The sequence below is a fragment of the Tarenaya hassleriana genome, unplaced genomic scaffold (genome assembly GCF_000463585.1).
Source record: "Tarenaya hassleriana unplaced genomic scaffold, ASM46358v1 Cleome21, whole genome shotgun sequence".
In the NCBI taxonomy this organism is placed as follows: Eukaryota; Viridiplantae; Streptophyta; class Magnoliopsida; order Brassicales; family Cleomaceae; genus Tarenaya; species Tarenaya hassleriana.
In genome coordinates this window covers 397,905-417,919 of record NW_010965451.1, presented here as the reverse complement: position 1 = coordinate 417,919, position 20,015 = coordinate 397,905, and the positions used below count along the sequence as shown (strand labels likewise).

The 20,015-nt window shown below is 36.9% G+C and overlaps 4 protein-coding genes and 1 long non-coding RNA gene across 6 annotated transcripts; 3 read left to right on the top strand and 2 right to left on the bottom strand.

Annotated features, from left to right (window-relative positions):
• Positions 1 to 588: 588 nt before the first annotated feature.
• Positions 589 to 4,582, top strand: LOC104814190 (DNA excision repair protein ERCC-8). 2 transcript variants are annotated; one of them, XM_010542097.1, is made up of 9 exons: positions 589 to 878; positions 1,420 to 1,680; positions 1,785 to 1,944; positions 2,135 to 2,316; positions 2,929 to 3,175; positions 3,375 to 3,529; positions 3,625 to 3,714; positions 4,142 to 4,222; positions 4,309 to 4,582. In XM_010542097.1, the coding sequence occupies exons 1-9, from the start codon at positions 729 to 731 to the stop codon at positions 4,345 to 4,347; spliced, it is 1,365 nt and encodes a 454-aa protein (XP_010540399.1). In that variant the 5' UTR covers positions 589 to 728; the 3' UTR covers positions 4,348 to 4,582. The 2 variants fall into 2 exon arrangements, with proteins under 2 accessions (XP_010540399.1, XP_010540400.1); XM_010542098.2 differs by lacking the exon at positions 589 to 878 and adding an exon at positions 1,021 to 1,190 and having other exon boundaries at positions 1,433 to 1,680.
• A 453-nt stretch (positions 4,583 to 5,035) lies between these two features.
• On the top strand, positions 5,036 to 6,487 carry LOC104814189 (F-box/kelch-repeat protein At5g43190). The gene has a single exon (XM_010542096.2). The coding sequence runs from the start codon at positions 5,177 to 5,179 to the stop codon at positions 6,362 to 6,364; it is 1,188 nt and encodes a 395-aa protein (XP_010540398.1). The 5' UTR covers positions 5,036 to 5,176; the 3' UTR covers positions 6,365 to 6,487.
• A 512-nt stretch (positions 6,488 to 6,999) lies between these two features.
• On the bottom strand, positions 7,000 to 10,709 carry LOC104814188 (interferon-related developmental regulator 1-like). Its single transcript, XM_010542095.2, has 13 exons — positions 10,394 to 10,709; positions 9,955 to 10,123; positions 9,681 to 9,761; positions 9,480 to 9,562; positions 9,278 to 9,393; positions 9,074 to 9,184; positions 8,617 to 8,726; positions 8,224 to 8,533; positions 8,060 to 8,137; positions 7,926 to 7,976; positions 7,712 to 7,798; positions 7,472 to 7,549; positions 7,000 to 7,371 (listed from the first exon to the last, which is right to left on the bottom strand). Exons 1-13 carry the CDS (start codon positions 10,401 to 10,403, stop codon positions 7,330 to 7,332), a joined length of 1,326 nt encoding a protein of 441 aa, XP_010540397.1. The 5' UTR covers positions 10,404 to 10,709; the 3' UTR covers positions 7,000 to 7,329.
• Positions 10,710 to 15,895: 5,186 nt separating this feature from the next.
• On the top strand, positions 15,896 to 17,443 carry LOC104814682 (QWRF motif-containing protein 2). Its single transcript, XM_010542856.2, is given in 2 exon segments — positions 15,896 to 16,764; positions 16,766 to 17,443. Coding segments are annotated over 2 exon segments (1,263 nt in total). The 5' UTR covers positions 15,896 to 16,179.
• A 301-nt stretch (positions 17,444 to 17,744) lies between these two features.
• LOC104814187 lies at positions 17,745 to 19,126 on the bottom strand. The gene is made up of 2 exons (XR_771864.2): positions 18,908 to 19,126; positions 17,745 to 18,211 (listed from the first exon to the last, which is right to left on the bottom strand). It is a non-coding gene; the product is annotated as an uncharacterized LOC104814187 (long non-coding RNA).
• Between the last annotated feature and the right edge of the window lie 889 nt (positions 19,127 to 20,015).

Genomic DNA, 20,015 nt, shown 5'->3' with positions numbered 1-20,015 from the left:
ATAATAAAATTTTTCCTTAATTTTAAAGAACTCTTCTCTTCGTTTCGGTTATGTCTGATTCTATTTGGGTTGGTGCAATTTCAGGCTGGAATAATAATGGATATAAAATATGTAAGTATATGAAGATATATGTATTTAGTAAATATCCTGATTTTTTTTTAAAATGGAAATATTAAAACCATATTTGAAACTAATAATAATCAAACATTATCAACAAAATTAGTGATAAAAACATTTACCACATACTCTATTATTAGTCCAACATTAATGAAATAATAACTTTGACCGACCACACGTTACTTGGGACGGTCCGACTGCTGTCTCGTTGACTACATGAAACGAATAATTAATTGAAACACAAGTGTGTTTCTTTCTTGTGACGTTAGGTGGGGCAAATGGGCAATTTCGTCATTTAATGCTCCCAAATCTATAACCCGAAATAAAAACGGCGGCGTTTTGATGGTATCTTTCTTTCGGTTTAGTTCTGTTCGGTTCGAATTGGAGTTCGGTTTAACCGGTTTGGCTTACGGCGCTCCATTTTAAATCCAAAAACCGATTTGGGAAACCTTTAACAGATTTAAGGTTCAACTTGGAGAAAATATCAAAAGACTCCATTGTCTTCTCTTAGGGCTCTACAGCAGAAGCTCAGATTCGAAGAACAATCACAACGAATTCCTCAAAATTGCCTTGTAAATTCTAGGAGGTCGAGAAGGCGAGATGCTAGGAGAATGTGGGAGGATATCAGAGATAGAGAAACCGGTCGAATTCGTTCTAATTCCTTCGCCAATCGATTCAAATCCCATCGGGTCTCGTCCCTCCAGCTCTCGAATCGCAAAGACTTTGTCTCTCCTCATCGTGGCTCCGTCAATTCGCTCCAGGTACTTTCTTGGGTCTTTTTTGAACTTCTTCATGGGTTTCTGTTGATGGGTCTTCTCTCGAAGATCTTTGGGAACTAGGTTACGGAGTTTATGAGATAATAGAAAGCTTCCTGTTTGATGATTTTGTGTTGCATGTTTTGCCATTTGAGTTGTTGTATGGAGAGGATCTAAGACCAAGAACTCAGTTTCGGTCTGAGACGAGGATCTCGAGTCTGATCTGAACCGAGAATCATGACTGATGAATGTTGGAGTATATATGGATATTTCGTTGTAATTGTGCATACAAAGCTCCCAGCAACATTCCGTGTATGGGTAATAATTCCCAGTTTGAAATCTCCATTTGCTTGGATTAAAAAAAACATTTAATACTTACTGTTTTCTGCACGATATGTAGCTAGAGTTAGAAGCTTTTTGTTATGTCTCGATAATACTGCTCGATGTGATGATCCATGGTTTTAGTTTCCTCATGTTCTGGAGGAAGTTCTTTGCCATCCTCAACGTTGTAGTATGGAGTACCTTTTTATATTAACCATGTACTCAGGTTGATTTGACAGAGGGGAGATATTTGCTCTCTGGAGCATCAGATGCTTCAGCTGCTGTGTTTGATGTTCAGCGGGCCACTGATTACGAGGCAAGTGGTCTTATTGCGAAGCACAAGTGTATATTTACTGTCGACAAGCAACATGAAAATGGACATAAATATGCCGTATCCTCTGCCATATGGTATCCCATTGACACAGGGCTGTTCGTTACAGGTTCATATGACCATTACGTAAAAGTCTGGGATACAAATACCGCACAGGTATCGAGTTTGATTGATAAAGATGACTTCATCCATCTACATGATCTCACATGTAGCACCTTTTTTTTTTAATTTTGTATAATGCTTTTTCATAATATTCGTAGGCGGTTGTGGATTTTAAAATGCCGGGAAAGGTGTATAAGACTGCCATGTCTTCCTTGGCAATGTCTCACACATTAATTGCGGCTGGAACTGAAGATGTACAGGTTCGCCTCTGTGATATAGCTTCCGGGGCTTTCGCTCACACGTTATCTGGTCACCGTGGTATGTCTTTTTTTTTGTTGTCGCTGGAAAGGAAACTCAAATAAATGCACTATGTAAGAGTTGCATATAGCATGGCTAAGATGAACAATTAACTAGTTATTGTATTCCTTTTTTAGCATTTTCAATTGCATTTGTTAGTAAGCTTGAAATTCCCTAAAATGGAATTTGTCTTGTTTATGCGATTTGGCAGATGGTGTAATGTCTGTGGAATGGTCTACTTCTAGTGAGTGGGTATTGTTTACCGGAGGACGTGATGGTGCAATACGTTTTTGGGACATTCGGCGTGCTGGATGTTTTCGTGTTCTAGATCAATCACAGACACAACTTGGTAGACGCCCACCTATTCTAAAGCGTGCAGCAGTTAACAGTAAGGTTTGTTCTTGTGTTCATTTCTATTTCTTTTCTTTTGGGTTTTCCAGATAGGCTGGCTGTCACTTTTACACTGGAGTGACCGCTCTAAATGTCTTGAAAGTGAAATATATGCAACATTCCCATGGGGTTTGGCATTTAAATGTCTCGAAAGAAGATATACCATTTCAGTGGATGAGTGTTATGTTAGATATTGACTAATATAATATTAACAATTTTGGCAAAGGTTGGATATGAAGTATTGGTATTGAACAGCCCTAGCTAGCTCGAACTTCTATAGTTATATGAGAATCAAGGGGGAATTGTTGCTTTTTTAAAATGATAAGCTTGATCATTTCTTAAGTGTTCTCTATGTCTAAGACTCTAAGTTTACGTCTTTGCAAAATGCAACTGAAACGCAATTGATTGTGTGGCCATTTGTTGTTGGCCTATTATTTAAACACAACAAGTCATGCATTTGTCTTGTAACCTGTAAACTGATTATTGTGAAGATAAGGGTTTTCCGATATTCAATTAGTCATGTATGTCTGTGACTGCATTTTTGCAGCAAGACTGGACCATTAATATTTTAGTTGAAATACATTCCCATGATAACTCTATTTTCATCCCCTACAGGTTTCAGCATCAAAATCTTCATCTGGAGGTCAAAATCTTCATGTAAGGTCAAAGGCGCAAAGGAAACATTCAGACAGCCAGATTTTTAGGGGATCATCTAGTGGTAAATCTTCAGTGGACAGAACTGGTCGAAAAGAAAAGAGACTTCACCCTGGAATGTTATCTAGTCTAGATCGGGCTACTGCTCATTATGGCGTTGTTACGAGCTTAAAAGCAACTAATGATGGGATGTACCTTCTTAGTGCAGGTAAGCTCTTAGCGGTCATAGGTACTTTCTCTGTATGATTAGATTGTTGTATCGTAAATGTTTGGGATGAATTTATGTGTGCAGCCTCCACCGGTGAATCTTACATGTCGTGCCTCTAGAAAATTCTGTGCGGTTTGCTTAAACCATGAACAATGTTTGCGACCCTTTTTGTGTAATCTGTTCCGATATTCTGTTTCAGGGTCGGATTCGAGAATAAGATTGTGGGATATTGAATCTGGATGCAATACCCTTCTGAACTTTGAGACTGGACGCTTGCAGACTAACAAGGCAACTGAGTTAGCCACTAGTGATGAACCAGCTCTGGTTTTTGTTCCATGCATGAAAACTGTCAAGGTAATAATATACTTTTTCATTTTATTCGCAAATCTTCTCTCGGTTCGTTACAATATGCTTTTTATTATGTATAATCCCGCATTGGAATTGTCTAGGCTTTTGACATTTGGTCGGGTAAAACAACGCTGGCATTTCGTGGGCACTACGACGTCGTCAACTGTTGCTGGTTCGATTCCCTTAATCAGGTACAGACTACAGTTCCATCCCTAGAACTTATACCACATCTCATGAACTTGAATGCTTTTTAGATTTAGGCTTTGCTAGAAAAGCGAATTCAATCTCGTATTAGTTTTGAGACCGCCCTATCGGTATCTGACAAGTGACAAGCCTTCTATTCGTTTCACCGCTTCTTTCCATGGCTCGACCCCCTATATAAGGGATTTTTCTATGTGTAATAAAGGATCGTCTTAGATTACAATCAAAAGAGTGATAGAACCGGGATAGAATCCGTCTAAGATTCTGTTAGTGTAATAAGCCGAAACCCGTGAATAACACCGAGAATATGAAACATGTCCACACTGTCTGGTGATACGTGACTGAGTCATTTGATGGCATACCAATAGAAAAGCTTCAGAAACCGATCTGACCGCATGTTTTATGCGAGTTTTACAGGAACTGTACACAGGAGGAACCGATAGACAAATACTCACATGGTCGTCACCATACGGATCCAGCGCAGATGAGATGGAAATGGTTATAAAGATTTATACTTTTTCTTTCACCCTTTTCACATAATGATGCATTCTTTCTGATCGGATTTCTCATCGGAAAAAATGCAGGACACTGTGGCAGAAGACAAGGATAACTGGAGCGACTGAGAGAAGAAGAGCTCGTTACTCCAATATGTGTTTACGTTTTGATTCTCTCCCCCAATGTGTTTTTTGTTTCCACTCTCTAATGGGGTTTGGTCGGAAAATCACAACTATGAAACAGTTGACAGCAACTACATTTTTTTTCCGTCATTGAAGTCGTACTTGAATACGTACATGTTGCTGAGTTTTTGTAATTTAATTGGCCTTTTTGGTTAATAAATGGGTTTCTCATTGTCCTTTTTGATGGAGTCAAAGTAGTGATGAACAGCCTTGAGCCAATGAAACATTTAATTTGGAAGAAGAAAAAAACATATAGATTTGACTTTGTTTGCATTTTTGTAAAATCTTGTCATAAAAAAAAGTCAGATCATTATAGTCTGGGTTCGTTGGTCCGTCGATGTAAATCCAGGACAGGATTAGATATTAACAAACGATCTAATCTCCTTCCTTGTAATAGTAGTATTCCTTGTACGCAATCATGTCGGTCCTTAAAGTGCCCGAATTAATTCGTCAGCATTAAATTAAAACTTTGAAATAAAATGAAAATAGTTAAGTATTTCTAAGAAACATTAAATTAAAACTTTGAAATAAAATGAATTAGTTACGTATTTCTAAGAAATAAAATAAATATTGTCCGAAAAAGGGGAAAACCTAAAACAAAGTCAAAACTTCGACACTAATATATATATATATATATATATATAAGATTACTGATTTTCCTCTGCAAGTTGCATTTCTGTCTGCTGCATTCTGTAGATACATACGACTGTATTGTATCGATGAACACGAAGAAGAAGAAGAAGACGAAGTGCTGAACTGAAAAGTCTCTGCAGACATGTTCCGTCTCAGATCTCCGATCAAGAAACCCATCACGACAGCCACCGCCGTCTCAACTTTCCCGCTGACGGGAACCGCCGTCGCCGGCTATATGGATCCGGTTATCTGGGCCGGTTTACCCGACTACCTCCTCGATCACATCCTCTCCTTTCTGCCTTTCCACAATCTCGTCGCTCTCAGATCGATCTCCAGACATCTCCGATCTCTGCTCCTCTGTCCGACCTTCCTCTCCGACAGGTCTTTCTCTCTCCCCTCTTTCCTCCTCCTCTCCCATCCTCAGTCCTTCCGCTCGTTTCCACTGTTCGACCCTAGCCTACACTCGTGGCGCACGTTACCCCTCCCCTTCTCTCTCCCGCTAACCTGCGCCTCCTCCCTCCTCTCCTCCTCCCGTGGCCTCCTCTGTTTCTCTCTCCCGAGCTCGTCTTCTTCCTCCCTCGCCGTCTGCAATCCCCTCACCAACTCCTCCCGGCTCGTGAAATTCCCATTTTACCCTTTCTCGTTCGAGCTTCTCGCCATCGTCGCCTCTCCCGATGGACACCACTTCCGGATCTTCACTCTATGTTCTTCGTCGTCGTCCTCTGGGGTTTATAGCTCTGTTTTCGTGTACGATTCCAGAGATAGATCATGGAGAAAATCCGACGGGTTCGATCAGGTTTTACCCCGTGGGTTCCATCAAGACGGAGTTTTCTACAAAGGGTCTCTGTACTTCGCCGGAATCGAGCCGTTTACGCTTGTGAGCGTCGATCTCGACGGCGGAAAATGGACCTCCGTCGCCGGAATCGGAGAATTTCTCGCCGGAGACGAGCTCACGTTCGTCAGACTGGTGAGCGACACCGAGGGGAAGAAACTGTACATGGTGGGAGGAATCGGGAGCAACGGGATCTCGAGGAGCATCAAGATCTGGGAGAAGAGAGAGGAGATGGACGAGTGGGTGGAGCTGGAGACGCTGCCGGAGATGATCTGTCGGAAATTCACGTCGGTGTGTTACCACAACTACGAGCATGTGTACTGCCTGTGGCACAAGGGAACGATCTGCATCTGCTGCTACAGTTGGCCGGAGATTCTGTTCTTCCATGTCGGAAAAAGGACATGGCATTGGGTTCCAAAGTGTCCGTCATTGCCGGAGAAATGGAGCTGTGGATTTCGCTGGTTCTCTTTTGTCCCTACCTTGTCCGCTTCTGTGTAATCGGGACTTTTTTTTTTTTTTGCTGTTTTGATAGTGTTCTTCGTGATTCCGTATAGAATAAAAAAAAATTGTTTTTTTTTTCTTGGAACGATAAGATTCTGAATGCAAATTGCCAAATTGTCATGGATTATTGTTGAGTTCAGTTCTGGGTCGACTCGTTCAAGGTTTCCGACCAAATCAGAACTGGGAACGAGTTGAACACACGCGAAATAAACTAATTAACGGAAGAATCTCATTTTCTAAATTAAGTTTCTCTTTTAGAAATAACATAATCAAATAAACTAATTAACGGAAAATAAACGTAACTAAAAGTTTACTTCAGAAACTTATTGTTTAATTTATATTTAATGTTTGAAAAGTCTTTAGTTAGCTCTTAGAGTTCAATAACCATTATATTCATGTTTCAAAACGAATGAAAAAATAAATAAATTGAAAGGTTTAGGTTTTTGGAGTTTTTAAAATTCAAAATCTAAAAAAATTGACAATCAAAATTTTGAAAAAATTTGATTTTTTTAAAACCTTGAAAAACTATTTTAACGAAGTAACTAACTAAAATCCAAAACCTCTATTTTTTTTTTTAGATTTACAGAATATTTCAAAAACCAAAAACACGACAAAGTCATTCGAGACCATAATTAGCTATAAAGACAAGAAAGAAGCTTCACTTATGTCTGGAAACCAGACATTACATCACAAGATTCGTGCCCAGGCTTTCTGTTTGAATTTCCTAATTTGTGCAATGAGAAGAAGATAAAAACAGACACGACAACAGAGTTCACTTCCCAAATCTGAATGTATCTGTCTGCAGGCAAATCCAACAATATGATTATACAACACTCTCCACATGGATCCATCAGTAATTTTTTTTCCCTTAAAAAGGGTTCATATCATAGATGATATCCATCCACTGCCAAATCTAGACTGTATTAGGGAAATGGTGAGCCGGGAGATCATGCAGCATACAATCAATCATCCTCCCCAGTGAAGTAATGGCCGGAGTTTTTACTCTGCGCCACAAATGACAGACAAAAAACCCAGTTCGAGATTTTGAGCATATGAAAACTATTTGCAATGGCCACCGACATCTTTGCACGACAGAAAACTTACCTCTGCTAACATCCGCTGCTTGTTCAAGAACTGTGTTCTTGCTTTGCTGAGGGCTGAGTTTGGTGATCTAAACATCCTCTGCTCACAACATAAGAAAGGATGCCTATCAGTCGATCCAAGATTATGAACACCACCACCAATTTATAAAACATATAAAACCGACGACGGATTTGAAATCTCTAACTTGACTTTAAAGAAACAAGCACAAACTTTATCCAAGTCACGGATGGAGGAACCTACCTTTTCACCCTGGCTCATACGAGGCTCCCCACCAGCAAACTTCTTCTTCGGAGTGAAACCAAATACATCTTGGAGGAACTCATTGTCCTGATTGGAAAATAAAACCAAAAACAAAAAAGAAGCAGCAAAATATTATAGCTAAAGAAAGATACACCGGAGAAAGACAAATGACATTCATGAAAGAAGATGACTAAAACCCAATTCAAAATCAAACCTGCATATGCTTGATAAACCCGCCCCCGAGGAAATGTTTCAGAAAGTTCAACTGTTCCAAGCAAGGATTAGCCACCTCTGATAAGAACAGGCACAAAAGGGAAAAAGAAGTAGAGATCAATCGAGATTAAAAACCTGTATCATCTGGCACCACATCGTCGTTTGTAAAGACTCTCCACCTATCTTTGTTGAGCTTTCAGGGGAGTAGCCATCCTGGTGAAACAATCATATACAGAGCTGGGCATAAGTGCCACCATAACATAATTGCAAGCTACAAGAGAAAGACAAGTATAAGATACCTCGAGAAACTCTAGAAGATCTTTAAACAAATTCCGCTGGCTGTTGAGATCTTTCTTAGCAGAACCTTTACCACCTGCCTCCACAGAAAGGTCTCTAACTTGATTAGTGACTTTGGCTTTTAAGCCATGCATGTGTGTCAATGCTTCCTGAGTCACATTTCCTTCTTGAACTGATCCATTAGATCGCTTAGCTTCGGCGGAGAACTTCTCCAGAATTCCCAACTCAAAAATCAGGCCAAGTGCTTCGCCAGCAGCTATACGAACAGTCCGATCATCTTTTTCTAACAGGGAAGAGAGATATGAAACTATCCTGCAAAGTATTCAAACAATCCTAAGCTTATAACTTTCAATGAAAAGAATATAAATCTTAGGCAGAACCATAGCTTCACTTACTCTTGCCAAAGTTTTGAACTTAGTGTCCATTGATCTACTGTTGTCAGCAGAAAAGCCCAAGAAGACACCACAGCAGTTACAACTGCAGGTGAAGGTTTTGCTGCAACAACCTACAAGGAAAGTAGACAAATGTCAATCAATCCTCTGAACAAAACGAAACCACAATTTCGACGTCCTCAAAAGGGTTTCATGAATAGAACAAGGCCAGTACAACTATGACAATTTCGACGTCCTCAAAAGGGTTTCATGAATAGCTCATTTTCTTGCTATTATCTTCAAGCAGCTATCTCCTCAAAATCATATTCTCTACTCTAGAAGTCTAGATCCACACGACAAACCCACATCTATAAATTTAGTGGCCAGCTTAAACCCAAAACCAAATTGCTTACGCCCACAAGGTGATACTGATAGCCATAGTTTTGCATTCCAAAAACAAGAACTAAAGTACGACACATACATTAGCACCTAGTTTGGGATGAATCATTTGCCAGATGATTTGCATTGATCTTTCCGTCTCCTCTGGAGCAGTTCCGCCGACAAAGGTGATTATCGCCAAGCATTCAAGTATCTGCGATGAAAGGGTAAGATATCACCACAACTAGAAATCTAAATAAGCTTGTTAACGAAACTGACTACCGCTTAACAATTGAATCATGCATACCGATGATATTTTCAAGGAATCACGACCAGATCTAAGGGCCTGAGAGAGAGGAGTGACTGATTCTTCCAAAATTTCATGTGCTTGGTCCCCTAAGCCAACAGTCATAGCTAACAAACCTGCAAATACCATGATTAACACTTTTGAAATACATCAAATTTTGCAGATGATGAGGCGTAAAATTTGTTTGCTCATCACAACTAACCAATGACATGAGTTGCTAAAAAGGTCTCCCTGCTAGACCCTTTCTTGATGCAGTTTACACATTGATGCAATAAAGTGGCAAACCTGCATTATTAAGAAGATACATGAAACCCACATTCACCATTCTACAAAAGATTTCAAGACTTGTGGATAAGTTAGACATTGTAAAATTACATTTATTGAAACAAAAGTAAACGCTTACTTCTTTTCCGCAAACTCATGCTGCAAGTCACTGTTAAATGCATCGACAATGGAGGCCAATGCTTGCTCCCTCGTTGAACTCCTTCATCCCGAAACAGAATCGAACATCAGTTTCCGTGCAGAAATCCATTGAAAGCACATCAAAACTCAATTTTCAAACTCATTGTTTCTCGTAAAAGCTAAGTACAATAATTCAAGGGAAACTGAACAAGGAAACCCAGTACAGAAGCAGAGAAACTGGGGACGAATCGATAAAAATGGTTTAAGAAACCCACCGTTTCTCATACAGAGCATCGAGGGCTTGATCCAACAGAACATCTTTGTGAGTTTCAACCTCATCCATGCCGGAAACCGACATTCTATCGGATCGTATAGTAGAGCTAGAGCTAACACTACTTGTATCATCGTCGCTGTCAAACATTGCGGCGTTCTTGCGTTGAGATCCTGCCATTTTTTTTTCAGCTCGTGAATCTTTGTCCCTTCAAACCTCAAAATAATCTTCTAAACGAAGCTAAATTGCCCACCAGATTCAGAATTTGAATCGGGCAGGTTTCTAGATTATCACAATAAGATTGATAACACAATAGAGAAGTTGGACAAAACAACAAAACCAAAGTACAATTCAAATCCGATTAAACCCTAAAAAAGGAAACCCAGGTCAAAATTATGCTAACAGTAATCCATGAGAAAGCGGATCAATGCCAGAAAACTTACTCTTCCCCATGATGGGTCGGTGACTACTTCCTTCAAAAACTTTAAAAAAACCCACAAAAGGGTTAACAGAGAATCTGAAAACGAGACGAATGAGCAGGAGAAGAACAATCGAAAACCAAAGAACAAGACGGAATCGAAGCACGGAATCTGGGGAAGAAGAGCAACAAGAATCGGGAAGAAAACGACGAGAAGTGTGAACCGAAGGGCGATGTATCCATCAAACACGATTGAATCAAGAATGGTGGAAAAGAGAGAGGTGGAGAAAAGTTTGGGACTTCCGTCTCACGAAATTGGGGAAAACGTGTGGAGGATGGTGGTGTGTTTATACATGCGCCGTCAAGCGGTGGAAACTAGAAACGAAGAATCCACCGATCCTGGTGCCGTGGAATATTCGTCGACACGTGGCAGATTGTCTGCCGTAAGATCTAATGATCTGTTTATTTGTCATATTTTAGACAAATATTGGGAAATATAATGCCAATTTCCCTCAAATATTAATTTATTACCATTCATCTAATCAAACACATTTTTTTAAAAAAAAAAATCCAGAAATCATAAACTTGATTCGGAACCCATTTATTTTGATTAAAAAAACAGTCTATATTTTATTTTCGGCCCCATAAATAGGGACTGCCAAGATCGTTTGGTCGGTGATTGGAAAACTATTTTATTATTATCGAATCAGAAACCCTAATAAATTTTACAAACCCTCGTAATAGATAAGAACTAAAAATAGAAAAGAAAAAAAACTAATCCGAGGTATAATACGAAATACAAAGATATATGTATATATATATATAGCATATATAAGTAAAGTAGAAATTCGATATCCGAAAAAATTCTTTAATATCGATTATTTAATTACGATTAAATCACATATTCAACGGAATTTCAAAAAGTCTTGTGATCTTAATGTAATTTTTTTTATCTGATTATGTTAATAAGAATTTCAAAATTCATATATCTATATGAAATTTTTTTTATTTTTTTAGGGTTTAGTATAGTTACATTCATAAAGTACAGAATAAATACAACTATTGGATACATAATAGGGGTGACCATTTCGGGTTTCGGTTCGATTATTTCAGGTTCGGTTATTTCGGTTATAAAAAATCATATCCAAACGGGTATACAGATTTATTCGGTTCGGTTTCGATTCGGTTCGGTTTTTGCATAATAAAATTATAACTAAACGGTTAAATTTTTCGGTTTATTCGGTTCAATTTTAGATCGGTTCGGTTCGGTTATGATATATTTTTTAAAAAAAGAATATTAATCCTATACAAACTTCAAAATATCTATCCAAATAAATCCATAAAATAATTAATCCTCCAAAAAAATTACAAAAAAATCTACAAAAATTTCAATAATTAGGTTAAAAGTTAAAAATATTAAATTTTATGGTTTATTAGGTGAAACACATAAGGTACAAATGAACTACCAAAAAATAACACTAATAATAATAATAAAGGTAAAAATTAAAATATTAAAAAAACCCTAATAACCGTTCGGTTAACCGCGGTTATTCGGTTATTAACCAAATCGAACCGAACTCGAATGGTTATTCAACTTCCTCAACCGTTCGGTTATCTCTTATTCGGTTCGGTTCGGTTCAATTATTCGGTTAATAACCGAAATGGCCATCCCTAGATACATTCGATTAGTTAATAGACCTCTGAGAATAAAAGCATGTTTTATCAAATTTTGAATTTCCACATTATCAATTGATGGAATTAATATTGAAAAATTATGGAATATAGGATTCAATTAGAATATACAATCAACAAGTGGTGTGAGTTCTTAAATAATACTCCCTCCGTTTTAACTTTGTATGATGTTTTAGAGTAATTTTTTGTTTTAGAACAAATGAAGTTTAAATGTACTTTTTAATGTATTTTTCAAATTGACCCCTTATTAATAATAGTCAACTATTCTATACATATCCAACAATTAATTCAGTTTAGTGTTTATAATTTATTTAACTTCACATAAACTACATTAAAAAAAACTAAACTCCAAATAGCTTTATAATTTATCAGTATAAATTGATATTATAAGAAGCCATGAAAAAAATTAATTTGTTTGTGATGATTCTAATTCAATATATAGACATTTGATGTTTTGTTTTAGCTCAAATTCAAAATTTTTAAATAAATTAATCTTATATAATTGACTCCAAATTTGATTATTATTTTTTTTTACAAAAAAGAATTGAGATCTTCATTTACTCGATTTGAAAGTACAAAATAATTTTAATTTTGAAAGTCTTACGAGAAGAAGACTTGAATTGTTGATTTATTGGGAAAGATAATGATAATATTCAATCATTAAATAAGAATAATTAAAAAGGGTATTTTGGAGAAAATAAAATTTTCCTTAATATATGTGTCTAAGATTAAAATGTCATACAAATTTAAACAGAGTAGATAGGATCGATTAAATTTAGAGATTTTAATATAGGTCGGGTTATATAGGTTGACACAATTCGATCCAGTTATAAATGCAATTTGATTAATTTTTTTAAATGAATTAAATGGGTTTTGATCCATTTAACCAAGGATTAAATGGTTTGACCCATTAAACTTATTATAAATTTAATTAAAACGAGTATATATATATACACACTCACGTACATATATTAATATTAATATATGTGTACATATATGCATATAAACATATATGTATTCGAATAAAAAAAATTTTTATCAAATCTCGATACCTTTTCTAAACCGAAATTGAAAATATCGATACCACTTTCGAACCGAATCGAATTGAAAAAATTGTTATCGTTTTTGAATCGAATCAAACCGAAAATTTTGGTATTATTTTTTAATCGAACAAAAAACTTGGAATCGTTTTCGAACTAAACTAAATCCGATACTGTTTATGAATCAAACTGTAACAAAAACTCGATAACGTTTTCGAATAAAACCTTGTAAAAAATTGAACGGTAACATTTCTAAAAAAACGAATGAAATCAAACAAACCGAATTTAAAAAGAAATTAAAAAATGATATATTTTTTAAAATACACATTTTTCTTTATAAACATCAAAATCGAACCGAATACTAAAACTAAAACGTTAATTCCTATTTTATATACATATACATATCTATGATTATATATGCGTATAAATAGTATATAAATATATAAATGGATTGAATGGCTTTAGACGAATAAACCCAATCTAACCCATTATTATTAGATCATCAAACCCAACCCATTAATTCTTTGGGTTTGGAAATTTCTTTATAAATCGGATCATATATATATAGGCATTTCGATTCAGAAATTTAGTTTTCATAAATCGATTGAATAAGTTTCCGTTCGGTTTAGATTTATAGGTTAATAACGAACGGTATGAAATAATAATAATAATAAAAAAAAAATTATTGGCCGATAAATTCCAGACCAAACTTCAAACGCCCAACCATATATTATATTTTGGGTAAAAAATTTACATTAATCTGTTGATGATTTACGCGATCTTTTTCGTTAATACGTGCTGATGATTTGCGAATAGATCATAATAAAAATCGAATATAATTAACGACTTCGAATAATGTTTAGTAATTTTCAACAACTTCTCCTCATACATGATTAACCAAATAGTAAAAGAAAAAATATTTAGATTTCTTTAGGCATATAGTCTCGAACGCATCTTATATGAATTGAGTTAAGATGATAAGCAAATATGGTTACGATATAATTTTTTTTAATATATACTTTTAGACGGATGGACATAGATCGGATATCCGTGATTTTTGAGATATCTGTATCCGTATCCGATCCCACAAATACTCGATTTTATTATCCGGATCCGATCCGTAATTTACGAATATCCGAAATTTCGGATATCCGTAAATATCACAGATATTTGCGAATACCCGTATACGACATAAAAATTATAAAAATTTAAATTTAAATTAAAGAACAATTTTAAATATAAATAAATTATATAATTCATTTATATTCAAATTTTAAAATTTATAATTCAAATATTTAAAATCAATTTAAATATAAATATAATTATAATCTATCATATACAAATGTATTTGAAGTTTAAAATTCACAAAATTAAACATAATAAATCTTAATATTCAAAAAATTAAACATTCTAAATCTCAATTATATAAAATATTTTTTAAATATACCTACAAAATTTATAAATATAAAATATTTTAAATCTCTGTACTAAATTATTCTTATATTTAATAATATTATTAATTAGTACGGATCGGATCAGATATGTCGGATAATTCGAATTTGATATCCGTATTCGATCTGTATCCGACAAATATTTCAAAATAAATATCCGTATCCGATCAGTATATTCTGGATAATCGAATTTTCAGTTCGGATACGGATCGGATAACGAATCGGTTCGGTTTTTTCGGATACTATGCCGACGCTACTAAAATTAGATTTGTTTCTTCCCGATAACAAAAATGGCAACTATGTCCATGTTCCCAATGTGGTTTATTATTATTAGGTGTCATCTTTTGTTTGGATTCTCTTATTTTTTAAACTTGGAAAGTTTTGAATTTTAAGAAACTCGTGCATTAGGTACTTTAGATTCAGGTTTTACTAAAAATATCTACCTTTTTAAAAAACCGTTTCCTTTCTTATATTTCATTTCTCTTTGGAGTTCGATTTAAATTCCATTGAAAATCTTTAACTTGTAAAACGGTGAAAAGCTAATTACTAAATATTTCGTTTGATAAATTTATTATCAAATTTGCAAAATATATCATTATAATCTCCAAATTTATTAATTGGGATAAAAAAAACTTTAACAATGTTGATCTATGAATTATTTTAGGAATTAAAATGCCCTTGCAACAAAAAAAAATAAAATTGGTTTTTCTAAGTTCAAAAATTTTAATGGAATTTACCCTAAAAATATATAACCAATACTTTAGATAAAGAAATTATATATTATTGTTTGGCGTTTTTTTATTTTTAGGATTTAGAAATTACAACACTTCATAAAAAAAATCTACTCATTGATTTTGACACTTCATAAGAAAAAAAAAATGCCATCAAAACACATAAATGTACAATGACAAGGTTGACTATGACAAGTTATCCAAATTTTACCAACTCTAAACCAAAATAAACGTACATTATGCACATGTTGGGTTACCACATTATTATAGATTATTCAAATAAAAAATATATAATTCAACATTATTTAAAAGGAAAAAAAATCCAAATCGAATTAGATTCAATACAACAAATAATGAACAAAATACAAAATAAATGTAAATTACAAAAACTATAGAAGATTACAGCGTCCGTCTTAAGAAATATAGAATTTTTTTAACTTAATTAAATAATGGTTAAATTACTTTCATATTTATTTAACTTGAATAATAATTTCTCGTCGACAAAATATAGAATTTTTAACTTAATTAATTAATTTATATAATTAAACCGTAATTAATATAGAATAATAAATTAGTCGAAGTTTTGCAAAGGAAAGGACCAGAGAGAGACGACAGTTATGCTCTCCTAGTCGTAATCTTTGGCTTAATTCTCTCCCCCACCTCCTCCACTCTCTTCCATCTCTCGCCGGCGATTTTGCTCGACGGTCTCCTTTCTTCGCTTGGACAACGCAATCGAAGCGGGAGAAACCCTAGCTTCGACGGAATATCTTCCCGACGCCGTGGAGAAGTTTTCCCCGGTCACACTCCCTAGATTTGGATCTGGTCATCGACTTCGGATCGGATTTATAGGGGTTTCAACGTGGCGGCAATGTGAATTCAGATCATCGAATGTGAGAAATGGTTGCTGCGGTTTCAACTTCGTTCAACGTTAAAGCTGCTCAGACGAAGGCTACGAGGCCGCCGGCGCCGTCGTTGCCGCCGGAATTGAACAGTTCTTCCGCCGCCGCCGCTAACCGCCGGCCGAAAATTCGAGATGTGGCCTCACGGTACCTCAGTACATCTACTTCTTCTTCCTGCTCTTCTCTTTCCTCGTTTTCGTCTTCGTCCTCCTTTAGATCATCTTCCTCTTCGACATCGTCATCGTCCTCTGCGGTTTCGGCGGCGAAGAGAAGTCCGTCACCGATGGTTTCCAGAACAAATCGGCCGTCAACTCCATCTGCTGCAAAGCGGTCGCAATCTGTGGGACGGAGAGAGCCGGTGACACCTAGGTCGGATTCGTCAGATCCAAGAGGTAAAGGAGAGGTCTCGACGGCGCAGAGAATGTTGTTGACTTCTGGGAGAAGCTTGTCAGCTTCACTTCAGGGGGATTCGTTCTCGAGGCAGCAGACGAACAGATCGAAGCTGACACCATCTCCGACTACCGGACGGAGAGGAACGCCGGAGAGGAGGAAGACGACCACGGTGGCGACACCTGGGAGCTGGGAGCGGAGCGGTTCAGCGCGAGAAGTCGAGGCCCGCTGAGCAGTGGCCGAGGTCTCGGCAGCCTAGTTCTCTGAGTAGAAGCGTGGACTTCACTGATGAGAGAAAGAAATTGAGCGGACCAGGCAATGGCGCAGTTAGAGCACTGCAGAGCTCCATGATTGATAATAGACTGGTTTCGCATGGAAGCGTCGCTTCAGATTCAACAAGTGCTGATAAGGATAGGGCAGATTCTTCGGCGGTTGGGTATGATTCCATCGTATCTGATACAGAGAGCGTGTCTTCCGGTAGCACTGTTTCTGGAGGGCAAGAGAGGATTGGAAGAGAGCAAAGGCTGTCTGCTCGTGGGGTTGTGGTTCCAGCTAGATTTTTGCAATTGACAAATAGTTGTCCCCGGCAGCAGCAAGAGCCTGGCTCACCAATGTCTAAAACTAATGGACTGAAGCCAATGGCATCCACGAAGCTCATTGCTGTGCCGAGAAAGTTCTCTGTGGATAGTCCTGTATCATCTCCAAAAGCAGTAGTCAACACGAGAGGGCAGTTATTGCCAATGCGTGATCAGCTTCGACCTGCTTCACCTAGCAAGTTGGCAACACCCGCAGCTTCTCTTCTGAGAGGAGCGAGCACACCTAGAGGAGTAAGCCCTTCGAGAGGCATGAGCCCTTCAAGAGAGAACCAATAGAATGACCCTCTTTTGGAACCACTTGTGTAATAATACAACGATTCGTTAGAATTACAGTTAACTTGTTAATGAAAACATCTCGTCACAGACAACACAAACTAAATTAATGTATAACATATAGATCCCATACAGTAATTTCGATATTTACACATATATAGCTTTTAACAATACCATGATTAAAAATTGTCTGAGATATTATCTTCTCTCTAACATTAGAATGATAGAAAACCTGATTGTGAAGATCAGCCTACAGATGATAGCCTGATCTGAAGGAAAAGGAATAATAAGCCGAATAGTGTAGTTGGTTGAGAAGAGAGAGATACATTTATCTCATATCCCATGTTCGAGTGGTCGTTGAAGAGAAATGATACATTGTTTTATTATATATGTGTGTATATATACACACGCACATCCACAATCCAAGCACGAAGTTGAGACCTACCACTACTCCGACATGCTTTCGAACTTGGGTGGTATTTACAAAGGGGCATAATTTTAAGACAGAACTGCGAGGCTACCCCGTACGGCACCCACCACCGACGGAGGAGCTGGAAGATTCGTCATGAACTCAAATGTTTCGGGTTTGGATTCTGATTCTGGGCGTTTGTCAGAATCTTTGGCAAAGATAAGATCCGAGGAGATTCTTCCACTTCCAGCATGTTCTCTTCTGGGATGGGCCAAGATCTTCGTTCTTGTGCAGCAAACCCCACATTATATGTATATCTTCATACTCACATGATCTCACGTCGTGCTGCAACTTGAGGAGTCCTGTTCATAGAAACCGTGACAATTAATGGACTGGACGGATCAAAGGGGAAAATTCTCTAGGAATCGATGAATGATAGTGCAGCGACCAGATGACGAACAACATGGCAATAACAAGCTCAATGGTATGACATGGAATCTGTTTTCTATCAAGAGCCCCCGCAGTTTTTTAATAGACGTAAAATCTCCCTTAATTCCAATTCAACCTCTAAAAATAGATGGATGATTAAGCTGAATTTGAATTGTGCTTAAGAATCTCCTAATCCTCATATTAAGAGTCTCGCTCCCGGATTAAACAGAGTAAAGTTCACATCTGCAGAACATTCTATTCCAATTAGTACTGTCCCATTCGTTAATCGAAGAAAGCAGAGTTTCTTCCGCCGACATTTTCAGAAACCATGAAGCTCCAAACCAACAAAATTCCCATGGATTAACCTAATTCCGATGATAGATACGAATCCTCAAACCTACCGCAGATTTACAGTCGTTATCCAATCATACAAAATGACACAGAAAAAAAGTTCATCTGTCAAATTCAAGCGATGAAACAGAGCCTCCGATCGTCGACAACACCCAAACCTCCGATCGACGGAAGACAGAGAGCAAGACAAGAAAACGAGAACGGCGGATAACATCGGCGAAAGTTTCACCAGCAGTCTCCGACGGAGGAGTGAAAAATCGGACGGCGGAGGGACTTACCGGTGCGGCGGAATCCGAGGCGTACGCCGATACGGTTCCAGATTCGTCTCGTCGGAAATGCCACCGCGGTCCACCACTGTCGCCGCCGTAGACTCGCCATGGAACTTCTCTCTCCGTCCTTCTCCAGTCACAGAGAGAGAGAGAGAGAGAGGTATAATGTGAATTGTGAAGCCCAACTACCGAAACTAGATTTTCTCCGATATTTTCGTATTTATATGCGAATCTGATATGATTAATCCAAAGATCTCGAACAATAATAAATCGATATTGTTAGTAAGTGGTAATTATAATATTATTTGTGTATAATGATTATAATATTCGAGCAAGTTTGAACGATTAGAGGTGACCAACTAACAGCAGCAGCTCTCTAGTGTTCTTATTTTATTTCATTTATATTTATGCAGGTACCAATTTATTTTTTATTTTATTTTCCCTGACCTTTCGGAGATTATTTTAATAATTAATGATTGACGTTATCAACGCCTAGATATTCGACACGTGTACGACGTCTCGAGTGCTTGCTGATTGCGATGCCTCAGCGACGTGTCGGTCGATTTTGCTTATTCCACGTGGCTATTTTCTATTGGTCTCAAACATGAAATCTTTGTTTTCCCATATGATAAATAACAAAATAAAACCTTATGTTAAATATTTCTCTTTTGTCTAATTTGTAAAACATCGAATTTTAATGCTTAGGAAAATATAAGATTCCCAAAGTACAGATGAAAACAGTCGGATATGTTCATATTTATGTAGGATTTTTTTTTTACAAGTTCTGTAATAATATACAATTTCTCCAAATAAAAAAAATTGTTCTGCAAAAATTAAATCATTTTCTGAAGATAAGTTGTATAAGTTTGTGTATATACATACACACATATATAAATCTCCTCTGAATTTTCGCCTTATATGGCATTAGCGCAGTGATATTTCGGGCCGAACCAAAACGACAATGTTTGGCTTTAGAAGACAAGAAGTGTTGTTCTCAAAAACAAAAACGCCAGGCAGTTTCTTAGTATACAGTAAAACATTTCCGTCCGGACCAAAGACGACACCGTTTGTGTTCAGAGGGAACAAGAAAACGACACGCTGTGCTATCTAAAATGTG